Source organism: Dermacentor albipictus, chromosome 9 (genome assembly GCF_038994185.2).
Source record: "Dermacentor albipictus isolate Rhodes 1998 colony chromosome 9, USDA_Dalb.pri_finalv2, whole genome shotgun sequence".
Taxonomy (NCBI): domain Eukaryota; kingdom Metazoa; phylum Arthropoda; class Arachnida; order Ixodida; family Ixodidae; genus Dermacentor; species Dermacentor albipictus.
Window position 1 is genome coordinate 66,482,807 of NC_091829.1, and position 15,718 is coordinate 66,498,524.

Genomic DNA, 15,718 nt, shown 5'->3' on the forward strand with positions numbered 1-15,718 from the left:
TTTTTTTGTGCGTTTTCAATAACCAAGTCAAAAAACATTCTTTTAGTGTTTTTTTTTAATTGCAATGCAGACGAGGACAACTGTAAGTGGCCTGTCTACGAAGGACCGAAAGCGTCCTGTACGCGGTTTCAGTGTAGCATTGTCCTTCTTCGTCATTAAAGTGCATCACTTAGCAAACCATGCTTACCATTCAGTCGCTGGTGACGATTACCGCGGACCTTGAGGTAGGTCTGAAAAGAGAGTAAAAAGATAAGAAAAAAATAAAAGAAATTAAGGACTGCAAGAAGCACGTGAAACAAGCAAGGAAAGCAAATGCCATCCTCTTTAGGATGACACTGCTTTCTTTTTTCTTCTCGTAAGTTTTTGCAACTGAGAGGTGTTGACCGGGTTAGCATCGTGTGCGACCCCAGTTCCTAGCCGTCGCCTGTGTCTGCTTCGGCTGCACTGTTACGTTTCAGAGATTTACACACTTACTAAAGATGGGTATCAGACTGGGTATGACTGCTTGCTATTCAAGAAGAGGCGCAAAGCACAGGCATGCGGTCGTAAAACAAACAAACAAACAAACAAACAAACAAACAAACAAACGCAAACAAAACCCGACGCTTACCTCCCACCGAGACAGGGGCGATCGCTTGCCGGCCTCGTAGGCTGTCCGACAGGCAGATTGTGGTTCCGGTTGCTGCAATCGAGAAAAGAGAGCACGCGCAGATTGTAAACTCGAGGCCCGATTCGATGCTGCGATGATTGCTTTATGGGTCACGCGGCAGAAAAACTAAAGCCGCTACGCGAAACTTGGTTCCTTCAGGACCAAGATTGTTACGTAGATTGCGAGTGATTGGTTACGGGCGTACACCCTTTATCTAAAGTACTAATTGTATGTACCGAGACGAGACTGTCGCTACTTCTGGTGCAGGCTTCTGGCCTCTTGTTACTGCACTGAGTTAGCAAAGTTTCGCAGAACAGCGACGGTGACATGGGTCACTACTATACCGACTCAACAAATCAGGAATGCCATGCAAACATGACTACTCTTGCTAATGGCTGTTGTCAACGGAGTAGCTAACTAGTTAAGGTTTCTGAAGTGACCTGGTGGTCAGCGGCCATCACGGAAGTGGACGGCAGCTCTTCGGATAAGAGTGCATGCGCGCATGTGCTCGTACTGGCAAGGCGTGTTGTTTGGTGCTATGCACAACCTGCCCGCATCAGCATCATGACCGAAACCTTAAAGTACTAAGCGGCAACGCCGTTTAGGCACGGATGAACGGTAAGTTAGACGCAAATAGTAAAATGGCTCGTGGGTATCGTTGATGCAACCAATCTAAACAACACAGTCGATGACAAAAAACAAAAAACAAACGTGAGGGTCACGTTCGTTTTTATTTCAGCTCAACTCACCAGTGGCAAGCTGTCCTCGTGTGTCCGGTCAACCCACCGGCGGCAACTGCAAAGGATAATAGGTTATCAGGGGAGGTGTATGCGAGGGGGGAAAATATGGGTAGGGGGCGGGGGAGAAGAGACGAACAACGGAGAGAGTGGGTGCGACACTAGGCTACAAGCGAAGAAAATGCGCTCAGTAGCATGATTTTGCCGCTACCTGTTATTTTCTCTGTCGCCGCTAGGAGGCTGTCCATGCCATTTATGACCACTTTCTGAACACTAGAAACGTTCCGAACAACATAAAGGTTAAAAGAACGGTTTTGGTGGGGTAACTACTCACTTTCAAATCGGCTTTTTTCCCATCATCATCATCATCATCATCATCGCGCTTGTTTTCATGTGTTTGCTCCCTCAAGTGCAAATGCAAAACTAAGCGCTTCTCTGGAAGATTAGGTATACATCCAGCAACATTATACGCGTATAGTTAGGAGTGGACGTAGGCGTTATCGATGACGAAGCGTGTTCACTTTAAGGGCCGAAACCGCTCGTACTCACCTGTAGAAGTCGGCAAGCTTGTCCATCTCGAGCTGAAAGTGGTCGGCCATCTGCGCTTGCGCCAACGTGATCCCGCAAACGGGACAGCTGGTCGCCTGGCCCAGTGTCCACTTCGGAGAACCGAGGGGGCCTGCAACCGGTAACGGCCACGGACCCCGAGTAAGCCACCAGAGCATCGTGATCCGCATCGCATTCACAGTGCAGACGACCGCGGTCACAAAATTTCCCAAGCGTGCGGCGACGGAAGTTGTCACCCACTCACCATAAGCGACGGCGTACCCTGATTGCTTTTGCTGCTTAGCCGTTAGCCGCATCGGCACGTTGTAGTTTGCATTAGATGGACGTCCTGGCCCCCTTTTTATGCGAAGCATATTACGAGGGCTCAACCCAGCTCCTCAGGCGCGGCGGTGACCATGAAATCACGTGACACCGTGACGTCACGACAGAGGAGAAGTGGCTTTGGCTCAACTCTTGCAAGACGGGCTGGGTGGGAATCGAACCAGGGTCTCCGGAGTGTGGGACGGAGACGCTACCACTGAGCCACGAGTACAACGCTTCAAAGCGGTACAAAAGCGCCTCTAGTGAATGCGGTGTTGCCTTAGAAACGCGCTGTTTCTAAGGCGTGCGTCTCTTGCTCAGGCGCACATTTCGTTGCCGCGCCGAACGCTGCTTTGCTCGACGCTCACCGCGTCCAATGCGGGGCGCGTAGTCGCTGCCCTGTAGCCCATTGTCTTACACCCCTTGGCGGGTCGACGGGAACGCTGTCGCGTTCCACTCTTGAAGGCGAAGAAGTAATGCATGAGTTGTTTCTTCGTCTAGCCGAACCAAATATAGCCAAGCAACAGCAGTTCACCAGGCTAAACAGTGGTTCAACAACTAAAATAAAGGCTAGTATGCTTCGCATCCTGGGCTTAACCTTACCTAAGCCACAGCCATTTTTTTGAATAGCACTGCACTGTAAAATAATTTACGCCTTAAAAGTGAAAAGGGGTGTAAATGCGTCTATAACTCACACCCTTAGGGTGTTATCTACATAGCGGACACCCTATGGGTGCGAGTTATAGACACATTTACACCCTTTTTCACTTTTAGGGTGTATATTATTTTACAGTGTGCTGCAGTGCTATATATAGAACCACTACAGTGCAGTTCCTTGTTAAAGGGAACACGCGCAGTCAGTATCCTGCCATCGATGATAGCTGAAATATGGACCCACGGATCCAAAAACTAATTTTTTTTTATGCATAAACATACGTCCGTTTGACGATATCAGCTGAATCCTTCCGATATGGGCAAACAATTGTTTCAGGTATATTTGTTTTGTCACTGCCTAAGTGAATCCTTGGACAATAGAGTGTAGCAAACATGCTCTAACGCTGAAATTAACTGAAACATCCTTGATCTGGTGCACCGAACCGCTCCAGCGTGGTTGGTATTCAGCATCATCGCGCGTAGGTTTCTTATTTCCATCTTGACAGTGCCCATAACGTCGATCCAAGAATTTGTGAGTTGCCGTTGCACTCCATTTTTTCATTAGTATAGCGATGATTGTGTACAAGACTTTGGCTTCTCGATATGCCTTTGCAGACAAGAAGGTGTTCATTTCATGGGTTTTTCTAAATGGCATAGTAAAGACAATTAAAAGTGCAGGAAAATGGACAACGGTATACCGCTGCAGGATAACATTGAATATGGTAACGCACTATTGCGGTAATTAAAAATCGGTAAGTCAACGGCACAACGAGAAACTAGAAGAAAGAAAGAAAACCACGAGACAAGTATGATGGGGCTGCACTTGAACGAGGTATATATAAGACCGGAAAGACATAAAAGAAAACGAAATGAAAGAAAAATGAAGACGAGACGCCGAACTGATAGAACAAAAATAAGATTAAAAAAATAGACCGACACTTCGACTACGGTTAAAGAAAAGTAGCAGAGTAATAACACATAAAGAAGGGAAGCAGCAAATACATGAGTTCCGAGGGAAAGGTCGGGAGCGGCCTCGAGATTAAAATACGCGGCGTGTCCTCAGCCGCCGATGAAAACCGCTGATCGATAGAACGGCCTCGGGGCTGCCGCCGGAACAGAAGAAGGGCGCTGCGGTTCTCGCCCGGGGCGAGGAATCCCCGTCCTTAAGAGGAGGGCGTGAATACATCGGTGTCAAGAGCTTGTCGCTGGTTGTCCGGGGCAGGAAGGGGAGAGAAAAAAAAAAGAAATAGGAAAGGGAAAAGAAAAAAATCCGGGGCAGCCTTCGCGACGGAGCTATACTTTGGTCCGCACCGGCCGCGAAGGTGGGCGGATTCCCCGCATTTCAAGCCATTTCCACGCTGATTCAGCCACAATTCGTTGGCGAACAACACGTGGCATCACTAAGGCACGCAGTATTAAAAGTTTAGGCGCCAGTTGTGGTTAGAACCGCAGTCTAAGCAGGACTATTTAGACCTGTAACAGCTCCACACCAGGGAACACTTACCCGCTTGTTCACATTTAGCTTGGGAGAAATTAACCCCCTGCCCACTCGGCCCAATTGTCAGTCCTGCTCATTTAGTTCTGGCCACGCATAACTAATTTAATTAGTAAAATAATCAGTTAATTAGTGATTGGTTTGCCGATACTATATCAGCAACTGATAACTCTCTCCTACGTATTAAAAACGCCACCTTAGAGTATACGGGACTGAGTTGTTTGAAATAATAATTTCGAGGTATAAAAACAGGATAGCATGCATTATATGTTGGGGGAATTGCAGGATCTCCCGGGCTCGTCCAATGGCTCGAAATGGCTCGAAACAGAACAAAACGCGGAACGATGGAACGATAGAAGAATAAGTGGTTAGCTTAACATTCAGTAACAGAACGATACTCAGTGCCTTAAATAGATACACATATTTGTTATGATAGACAATATATTTCAAAATATTATTTGCATTTCCTCAGCGTAGGAAAGTCGGAGCTTTGCCGTTAAAAAAATTGCGTCACAACTCAGCCATCGATGATGTCAAGTGAGTGCCACAGAAATCAGCTATTTACGATTGTGTATCGTCTGCTCTTACGCCTGAAAAGTTCCCAAGTGTAAAAGACAAAGTACAGCTTACTTTTCAGTTCAGTGATGTCTACTCTAATTTTTAACAAACTAGGACGCATCAGATGGTGCCACAAACATATCATGTTACGAAGAGATTGGTGCTACAATTTAAAAGTGTAATGGCGTCGTTCGTCAATTTCACACCTTTGCGTCCTTTCCGGTTTCCTAAGCTACTGCTCACCATAAGAATTGGGCTCATTTAGTGACACTTTAAGCGTGAAGTGACGATATCCTAGAGGTGAAGTTGAATCGGTTCAAGTACGGCGTCCTCAAATGAAGTTGTTCCGTATAGGTTGCCGTCAGGGCATCAATAATTGTGTACCTAACTGATTATATATACTTGTATTGCCTTTAATTTTGCTTTTCGACCCGTGACCTCAAGTTCAGCAACAGATATTCATAGTTATACACCTAGCCACCATCAGCGGGTGCCGAATTAACTTGACACTGCAGGATATCACCAGTCTAATCGCATGCATCTTAAGATGCACAGGTGGCGGAGAGGAATGAGGTAAATCTACAGTCACCACGGTCGCAACGGCGTGGGCGAATGCGCCAGATTTCCGATAAAGCGTACGAGAGAAGCTTCGGAGGAGGCAGCGCGTCTCTTATGGATAAACCGTTTACGCGGCTCTCCTTCAAAGGAAACCGCCAACGCAGAAAACAGGCTGCCACGCCATCCGAGGTAGCAGCAACGACAACAACAACTTCAGCCAGGCGTGCCGAGAAAAGAAAGAAAGAAAGAAAGAAAGAAAGAAAGAAAGAAAGAAAGAAAGAAAGAAAGAAAGAAAGAAAGAAAGAAAGAAAGTGAGCGAGCCCAGAAAAGGAGAAGGAAGATGAGGAAGACGTCGAATAGAAAGTGTTCCGCTCACAAAACACGTCGCCTACCGCCGGGGTGGGCGCAAACAGGCAAACCGTTTTTCGTCCGACGCACCCAAACAAACACCCAGGGGTCGACGACGGGCGAAGAACGCCTCGCAAAAAGGGATTCGCGGACGCTCCTTTTTTTGAACAGACTTGAACGGAGAAAGATATATATATATATATACATAAATAGGAAGGGACACCATGCACCCGACGTTGCGTCGGAGTAGAGAAAGAAGGGAAAGCGAAAAAGGAGAGAAAATTGGAAAGATAAAAGCCATGAATAAAGATAACGCAGGCGGCGGCGGCGGTCGATGGCTCGAGAGGCGAGCGAAGCAGAGCAAAGCGAGGGACGGTTTTTCGCCCTTCTGCCGGAGAGAAGTGATAGGCAAGCAATTCCCCCAGCGAACCGGGCTTCGTCGGCCCCTTCAAAATGGAATCTCGGCCAACAAGAAAACCCTGCTCCTTTTTCTTTTTCCCTCATCCCCGCTAGCTGTAAAGCGGCGCCACCGGCGCCCGACGACCGTTGATCCGCGAGCGAAATTGACACAGGCCAAGCCGGGGGTGGCAGGCGCGAACCAGAGCTGACTGGGCGCCTGGGGACGAGGTGGAGTCGCCGCCATGTTTCTTTTCTGTTCTTTTTGTAGCAGACGGAGCGAAGCGAGATGGCCTTGCTGTCTGGAAGCGCGGCGATCCCGGCTTCTTCTGGGGTTGAAGAAGAAGCACTGGAATGGAGCACGGGGGCTAGAAATTCAGCCGGACCCCCGGGCCACCTGTCAACGCCGGGGGGCGGACGGCGGCGTCGCACAAGTACGCGTAATCATGGGAGCAGGACGATGGACACCGAAAGATGGGACGCGAGCTCGTCATCGTCTGCGACTCGGCGGCGAGCAGACGATACCTGCTGACAGCATCGCGGGAGGTCGCCTGCTTCCGCGTAGGCTTCTTCATGTCTTTTTTTTATGTGCCGGGCATGGAGAGCCATGAATGACAGGGGGCGCGCTGCTTCGCGAAAAGAGAGAGGACATCGAACTAACCGGGCTCACCAGGTGCGTTTTACCGCACGCCCCGACCATTTTCTCTGGATCCTGCCACCCAACGCTTCGAGTCTTGTTGGCAAACAAACAAACGCAGCCGCGACAAGCGGGTCAACAAAACGGGTCGACCAGACGAACATCCAAACAGACGGCAGTCGATGAAAAAAATAAGAAAACGGAGACAAGCAGAAGGATGCTAAGAAAGCAGACGAAAAAAAAACGGTGCACGGGGGCTACGGACGCAGAAAAGAAGAACCACCCCGATTCGGTTTCGGCTCCAGCGCGAGCCGAGTGGGCAAATCGAGCAACAGCGCCGGCTAGGAGGACGGATGGCTAGCCCTAATCCGTCCGAGCTGTTCTCAATTTACGCTGCTCGGGACAATCCATCTGTGGCCTCCCCGACCCGCCGACGAGCGAGCCCGCCGTGCCTTCCTTCTTTCCCCCCGCGCTCGCAAGCGGCCGCTCCCTCGACGAAGCTTCGAGACGGGAGAGCGGGAAGCGATAGGGAGCGCAGGAGGGACTTCGGGAACGGGCGACGTCAGCCGAAGTGATCGGTTTTTGTTGGCCGCGCTAACCTGCGGTCAGATCGGCCGCGTACGCTCGACGCGGTCGTTGATGCAACTCCGGTCGCGGGGCTTTTTGCTGTCGGCCGGTATATATATATACACGTATAAACGAGGTCCACGGCACATAGCACGCGGCGGTGGTCGAGCGGGGGGTGGAAGCGCGGGGAGGTTTCTGAGCGAGGGGACTTTGATTGCGGCCGAGTCCGATTTCGAAGCGCCCGGGCGTTCTTCCTCCTAGCTCGCCGGAACCCTGCGACCAAGATGGACGAGCGCTCATATCGACACACTATTACGTCGCCACCGCTGTTTCTTCGTTATTTTTTCCTTCCCCCTCTCTCTTTCTTTCTTTTCTTTCGTGATTTCTTGGGCATGGAGAAGCGGTAGCAGCTTGATTCGACTGTTGAGAGACATGAAGCGAGCCGAGCGCGGAGAAAAAAAGAAACCGTGGAGGATTGGGAGGGACCTGGGCGCGATGGTCCGGGAGAGCTCGAGCGGAGGCGGTTTGCTGGCCCGCCGCAAATTTGCTGCCTGCAGCATCAAATCGATGATATTGTCCGCATTCTCGAATTGGGGGGTCACTCGATCTGCTAAGGAAAACGCTGCTGCGTTTTATTTATTTATTTATTTGTTCTTGCCTGTTCACCAGCCTCTGCTTGGCAGCGCCTGATGTACGCGTGCTTAAGCGGCGACGTTCACTTCTCTACTCATCTCTGACGTAATGGGAGGAAAACAGGAAAAAGGTGCTAGCGTATAAGATACGTACTCTGCGGGTTTAACCGACTCGTAGTCGTTCACCGCAACTTTTAACCTTTTTGCCGAACTTGCGGTCTGAATCTCCGCTTTTGGGGATATTCGGTTCACTGAGTTTAGAATCGTCGTTTTTTTTTAATACAAGGATCGACGTTAGAGCCGTCGCACTGGTTTGACGAGAACTGCCTCGATTTAGACGAACCCGTAACCTCGTCTTCGAGGCCTCTTGAGTCGTGTATTTTCCACCATAAATATTGTATTGAAAAGAAAAAATAAGAATAATTCAACGTGTGAGTGCTGCCATATGCGGCTGTTTTTGAGGAGCCCAAACAGAAATATTCGCACGGTATTCCAGCCATGGTTGTTCCTAAAGTATACGATATCTCGCAGAAAAAAAAAGAAAAAAAACGGGGAAGAGGGGAGGGGGCACAAATTTCCACAGATGGAGCCCTACGACGTTGGGGCGCTGTGATAAGAGAACACGCAGAACTGTTGGAGATACATGTTGCCATCGAATTACTACGAAGCCATGGAATGACACACAACTGCGTCCGCTCGCAGGACAAACCCATGCACATATAACTAAGACAAGGTGACGTGCGAGGTTGCACGCAACTACCATAACCAACCTGCCGCAGTTGAAGGATGTAATGATCCGCGAAAGAAAAATGGCGCACGTGGTATGCCAATCTGTGCGCCGTGCCCCTTAACAAATATTGGTTCGTTGTATACCCTAATAGTTAAAAAAATGCTGGGCATCAATTGCAGGTTCGTGAGTACACGAACGCCTTCAGTGGATGTATGGCAGTAGTGACTACTAGTTAACGTATACCACCGCTCCTAGATTATCAAGCGCTGTTTACTCCCGGCAACGATCTAGCTCTAAGTGATCGGAGGTCACGTTTTACAACACAGTTTGGTGACATAAGCTTGACGCACTAAGCACGAAGTGATTTTCAATGCATTAACATAGTACTAGCTGGGCGTTCACCGGCTTTTGTTGACTCAGTCGACCCTCGGCGGGCCGATGCGGAGGAAGTTTAGTGAAGGCGTGTGTCGACCGATCCTGACATCAGTGCGTGGTACATCCCTGCAGTCGTTCGTAATATCTAACTGTAGTCCGACAGACGCACCAAGAACAGTGACAAAATATGTGGATCGTTTAATCGCGTCCTATTGTGCGTTTTGCAGTTGTGCACTCATTGTGGAACTTACATTGTGTAAATGGTGGACTGTTGAAAACTGTGCGTAATGATACACTGCGATAAGATACGTAAGATATGCGTGTTGCCTTACAAGGAGACAGAATTTGTGTAGATCGCAAAGGCATTAGCGAAACATGAACGGCAGCTTGCCGGTACCATTGAAAGCAAAACTCTTCATTGATTGCATTCTACCGTTACTAACGTACGGGCCAGCAACCTTGATGTTAACAAAGCTGCCTGGCGAGAACGTAAGGACGGCTCGACTAAAGCCCCTGCATCTACGCGCCACCGCCGCTCTCTTAAGTAGCGCCAACCTTTGTGTGCGCCGCCTTTTCCCCTCACACCAAATCCGGTTCCGGCATTTCCGCTTCCGGTATTTCCGGTTCCGGCGTTTCCGCTTCCTGGAGTTGCGCTGCGAGAATTTCCGCTGCCATTGCAGACGATGGTGAGGCGCCCGTGCTAAGCAACCGGTGCAAATCTGAGTTGCTCGCACTAGCCATTCCACCAAGCGTCATTCGCGTGCATCTACGCGCTTGTTTGCGTACGCTGCGCCCACACGCTTTGCCTGTCGTCCTCTTTCGCTGACAAAGTGCGGAGAGCCATGGACTGTGGCTGCATCATCGGCTGCTGCATGTGTCCGGCATGTTGGAAATGACCCGCCCCGGCGCCTCTCGGCGATAACGACCTGGAATGTATCGACCTGGAAATTCGCCGTCCACCTTTGCACGCGTTACAACACGCGCACACGCACCAATTCACTGCACACCTCCGCTCATATCGCACAAGAAAAGCACACTTGTTTTCACCATGTCACTGAATGCCCTCCACGCAAATTTGAACTTGTTATATTTCATAGCTTCACGTCATTGCAGTCCTTCACGTAGTGCACGCACTTGGGACGTTCGCTACCTTCGATCGTACGAGACAACTTCAACCTCAGAATCAACAGCATAAACTCTATGCGTCTGTCGTACAAATTGGCGTCGCGAACTCCTTTACTAAAGTCCCTCCATACGTGCTGGCTGGAGGGGATGTATGCTTCAAAACAAGAAGAATTCAAAGGGGACAAGCTGTTGTATTCCGCTGAAGTAGTAGTTCGCGGCCGCTGTTTTCCAAATGCACGAAAAACGGGAGCGGTCTCCAAGCGCCCAGGCACTACATTCCACTGTACGTTGTCTCTCGTGGCACAACCCGTCGCAGGTTGACGCGAAGCAGCGAACACGACCAGATCGCCGATTACAATAGGCGGTGGTTCTTGGATGGAATCGCATTCACAGTTTCAACCGCAGCTGGTGCAATTAAAGCCTCTCTATCGACGCGAAAGTAAACAACGCTAAAAAACATAGCGTCACTTCCACTCGGAACAGGAAGTTGAAGCTACGTAAGTTCCGCTTCACGCCGGAAGCTAAGGGGGTGAGAGGAGAGGAGCGTGGAGGAGGAGGGTAGGTTGGCGGTACTTAGCTTGGCCGGCGGTGGCGCGTAGATGCAGGGGCTTTAGGCTCGACGAGCGACGGAGCAAGAAATGATGGTTACGCGTAACGTTAGGAGACGGCACGACAGATGATGTGGATAAGGGAGCAGACTGGAACAGCTGATTTTCTAGTTGAGCTTAAGTAAACAGGAATATTTGGAGTTTGACATGATGTACGATGTGTGCAGCAGGTAACCGGTGATCTATTCGAATTGCAAAATGTGTGCTTGCGAGCGAAGTGTGTCAGTGCTCCTTCTATTTTGCAGAAAGATTTAAGGTGCCTGTACCACGTGGCGCTGCTTTTGAAGAGCAGTGACGAGGGGGAGCGCACGGCCTTTATGATTTTGACTCCTGGATAATATGTTTTCTCATTCTTTGTTTCTTTTTCTTTTTTGTCTGCCGCTCTTGACCTTTCATTTCGCCACGGAAGTATATTTTAGCGTGCCTACGCGCATGCGACGGTTTTCTATGTAAGTGCTTATGCTCATTCGAATAAAATTTAGCTGGATGTCGGCTATTATCGTTCGTCCTCTTTATTTACACTCCACAACGCCACGCATCCATTAAACCGACAGGACGTCAGCTGAACGACATAACCCTAGAGGTAAGACAGATACCACAGAAATCACACATCAACAGAAAAAAAAGGATAGATTATTAAAGAGAGATGTGTACGAAGTTTTGTTTTCAGAAAAGTTTTTTTGGGGAGGGTGGGGGGGGGGGAGCTGACAACGAGGTCCCTCTTGACGCTATCGCATAAGCGATACCAATGAAACAAGATGAGCTGGCAAGATTTGGCACGTAGCTATTGGTCTTACGCGGTTTTATAGAGGACAAATCCTTTAATTCAGGTGCTCTTCCGAAGATATAGCAGGCTAGGTTAGGGTACGTTAGGCTAGGTTTCCTTATTCATTTGTTTTTATTTGCTGCTGTGTGATTTTTTGTGGTATCTGGTTTACGTCTACGGTTATGCCACATTCAGGATACCCCGGTAAGCAAGTGCTTATACATTTAAAGTAATTTGGAAACAACGGATGTACGGATGTGGGACGAAGTCGAGAACTGAAGGTTTCTGCCAGCAAAAAAGCGACCGTTATCGCCGCTAGCGGAAGCCTTGTGCACTGACCAGCTAAGGCGCAAGAACCAAAGACGAATGGTGACGCCCGCGCGAAGTTCGCGCACCGGCTCGCTGGTGACGTCACGGATTTCGACAGTCTCTGTCGCTCAAGGAGGATCACACTCTGCATTTTAAAGGAGCCAACGGCTCAGCCTGGCAAGATTCGAGGCTGTCTCCTTGCGCCTTAGGGGTACGTGAGATACTACAAGACGCAGTGAAATTCGGGACACCGCGCTGACATGTAGGCGCCGAGATTTCGGCTCGCAATTCCAGAAAGGCAAATTTAAGGTCTTCATTTTTCGCGGTGGTAATCTCCTTTTCCACCAAACGGGCTAAAAAAAAAGAAAGTTTTAAAAGCATGCTTTACCTCCTCCTAATTAATTTAGGGTGGAACATTTAATGTATTTTCAACTGCACGACGAATGCATCACCGGTGTCGCTAGTGAAGTGATTTGATTATCTATCGATTCGAATTTCGGCTGATCTTCTCGCTTCGCTCACCCGTACTAACCAACACCCATTGAAGTATGCTCGGCTTTCGTGTTCTTTCCTTTTTTTTTCTTTCGTTTTGAAGTCTTTTTCCTACCGTGCCCTCGCTAGGATGCGGATTTCGAGGAGGCTAGTCAGAGCGGCGTACTCTCTGGTCCAGTGCTCCCCACTTCCCTGTTTCTCCCTCCGTAGAAACCCCCACTTCTCCATGCCCTCCTATGTCCTCTTCTTCTTCAGCGGGATTTACAATGCCTTTCTGTCAACACTACTTTATCTGTTTACCCATTCCTCCGGCATCGGTCATATTGTTTCGGCCCTCCTTGAGTTATTGTTGCACCGTTGTTCGTTCGACACTCTCTCTCTGATTTTTTTCTCCCTCTCCCCGTCTCTCACGTCGCGTCTTCATCCCCCACGATCAGCCTCTCGCTTCACCAGTGTTCGTTCGTTTCACTTTCCCCGTGAAAGCCGCTCGAACCGTGCTCCAACCTTTTATTCTCTGTCCTTTTCTTTTTCGTTACTTGTTTCTTGTAACGACTTGCGCATTCGGCTTTGCGTACCTAGTATTTGGACACCATTTTCAATGTCTCCCCCCTCCCCACTCCCCTCCACTAACCCTCAACGCCCGTCTTGCAGATCCGTCTGTCTGCACTCTCTCTCTTTTCCTTCATTTTTCGCGATCGCCCCCAACGCGGTCTCCCCGCTCACGTGATGGAAACGTCTCCCGCTTTCCCTCCCACCACGGCGCAGCGTCAATCGCGATACTATTTGTTTTTGGGCCCGTTGACAGCTCCCTTCTCCCCTCTTTTTCCCTTACACACCCTCCCCTCCCGCTTCTCCCTAAACAAACGCTTTTGTAGCGCCCTTTCTGTGTTTCCGCGCGCGAATCGTGCCGTATCTCTGGCACGCGTTGGGTTTCGACTTGTCTTTTTTTTGTCTTTCTTGTCTTTTTAAATGTTTTTTTCGCTTTTGGTACGACTGCGGTGCGGCACGTTGGCCGAGTTGACCCCCGGCCACTTCGTCCGGCTGGAAACGTGAGCTCTGTCAGAATTGCCGGTGACATCTGCGGCAGTGAGTTCTCCGTCCTTTATTCTTTTTTTCCCTGGCACGGTGTCGTTGTTGGCTGGGGGGACATATCTTAATTTGTCGTCTCTTTTGTGCGTGTGTGTGCGTGTGCGCGCGTGTTTGTAGGTGCGTGCGTGCGCGCGCGCGTGTGTGTATGTGTGTGTGTGCGCGTGCGTGCGTGCTTGCGTGCATCGGGGTGAGCTGTGCGCGGCCCGGCTCCCGACGTCTCGCTTGTTCTGCGGAGAGCGGCCAACCGTGGCAGCGTCGATAAAGACTTCGTTTCTGTCTCGATCCGGCTTGTACGTATCCGTATACAGTCGGGGGGGACTCAAAACCAATTTGAAAGATCCCGGCTTGTTTCCCTGGCGCTGCCAGTTTGGGTTTCCCGCCCTTTTTTTTGTCTCTTCTCTCCTTCTTTCTTTTTTCGTGGGAGTTTCGAACGCTCGCTTTCGAATTATAAAGCGACTCTGTCGTCCGACCTGGCTGTCAGTCACGGACTAGGCGAGTGGAACGGACTGATATGCAGGGGACGGTAGCGGGACAATCCGATGCGCCGTTATGGTCGGAGTAAAGTACGTACTAAAGTCGCGGGCAAGTTGCTACACGACAGGAAGTTTTAAGATAGCGTTGGGTGCTAGGGCGACTTTAAAACACGACTGTCTTTTTGGCCCTTCTTGGAATGTCGCGAAGGCCCACCGTACTGGCTTCAGGCACCGCTCAGCTCGACTCGATATAAGTATCTGTATATCTTTACCGTGTGGTACCGAGTAGTTCTCACTGTCCTTGCTCCAAATTTTTATTTCATAAGCTTGCATTCCTCACGGCCATACAAGCAAGGCATCGAATGCGTGCAACTGCGTGCTCCTTTAATGACGAGAGGGCGGCTATTCGGTGTTTCTGCCGCGGTTTCCGCAGAGACGGCGCGTAGTGGTGCCCGTACTACTGCCCTTTGTCATGCGTAGTATGGTACACTTCTAGAGGGAGCACCTAACTGATCCTCATTGAGTTGATTGACGGGCTGTACCCCCGCTACAAGGTATAAAGTGGAGATCGTTGCTCTGGCAAGCTAACTCTAGCACGTGAACACTATAGGGTATAGAAAGAGGCAGACATCTGTTTTGAATCAGAGATAGATAGATAGATAGATAGATAGATAGATAGATAGATAGATAGATAGATAGATAGATAGATAGATAGATAGATAGATAGATAGATAGATAGATAGATAGATAGATAGATAGATAGATAGATAGATAGATAGATAGATAGATAGATAGATAGATAGATAGATAGATAACCGTTCTAAGGCTTTTATGTCATAGCGCCATTGCGATCGATGGCGGTACGATAACTGATTCATTTAGGAGTGGAGTGCGCTGCAAATGAATAGAGCGGTGAATGTTTGCGTAGCGTTGTCCTCGAGCAGACGCAAAATGTCACGGAAGTGCCGGTCATGCCTCCGCAATACTTTCCGAAGACTCCAAAACACGTCGCAGCTCTACACATCGTTTCCTTTTTCTGTTTTTCTGTCGTGGCTCATGTCCACTATGCAGGGTGTTTCACGTAACTTAAACCAAGGATTTAAAAAAAAAAAAACTCGTCAGCCGCAGCTGAATGAAACGAACGACATATAGCTTGCCGTTATGTGGCCTTCCTTAGAGTATTTTTCATATTCATCTTAACTGCTTAATTAACTAAGATCAATTGTGCAAACATTTTAATATTCACTTTAGGGCCAAGTGCGTCCTGTTGTGTTGTAGACGGGATACAGAAACGGCCGATACAATTTTTTGTATCGGCCGTTCACGACGTACACGAAGTAAGGCCACGTGACTTCGCTTATGCGCTATCGTATACTGCAGTGAGCTCGACCGCCCTTCGTACAAAAGAACCGTGCGCGCGGACCGCGGTGAAGTGAGCAGCCGCGGCCCTGGGCATCGGCTTCACTTTGCATCGGCCATAGAGTTTCTCACTATAACACCTAGAGGGAAATCTGGCGCCACCGTCTATGGGAGGTTCTTAAGGGGGCACCGTGCCGTCATGGGAACGGTATATGTGTCTGCGAGGCTCGTGTTGGCTGGTGTTGTAAGAGGCTTCGTGTAAAACGTGGATATGGCTACGCAAATAATGCGTTC

General features: G+C 49.3%; 1 protein-coding gene across 1 annotated transcript in view; it reads right to left on the reverse strand.

Moving 5' to 3' along the window:
• The window catches only part of LOC139049748 (uncharacterized), an 83,363-nt gene that overhangs the window by 19,706 nt on the left and 47,939 nt on the right, over nt 1-15,718 (reverse strand). Inside the window, exons 6-9 of the mRNA XM_070525543.1 lie at nt 1,936-2,065; nt 1,399-1,444; nt 611-682; nt 188-230 (exon numbers count right to left, since the gene is read on the reverse strand). Coding sequence (XP_070381644.1) covers nt 188-230; nt 611-682; nt 1,399-1,444; nt 1,936-2,065 — 291 coding nt within the window. The remainder of the gene's footprint in view (nt 1-187; nt 231-610; nt 683-1,398; nt 1,445-1,935; nt 2,066-15,718) is intronic.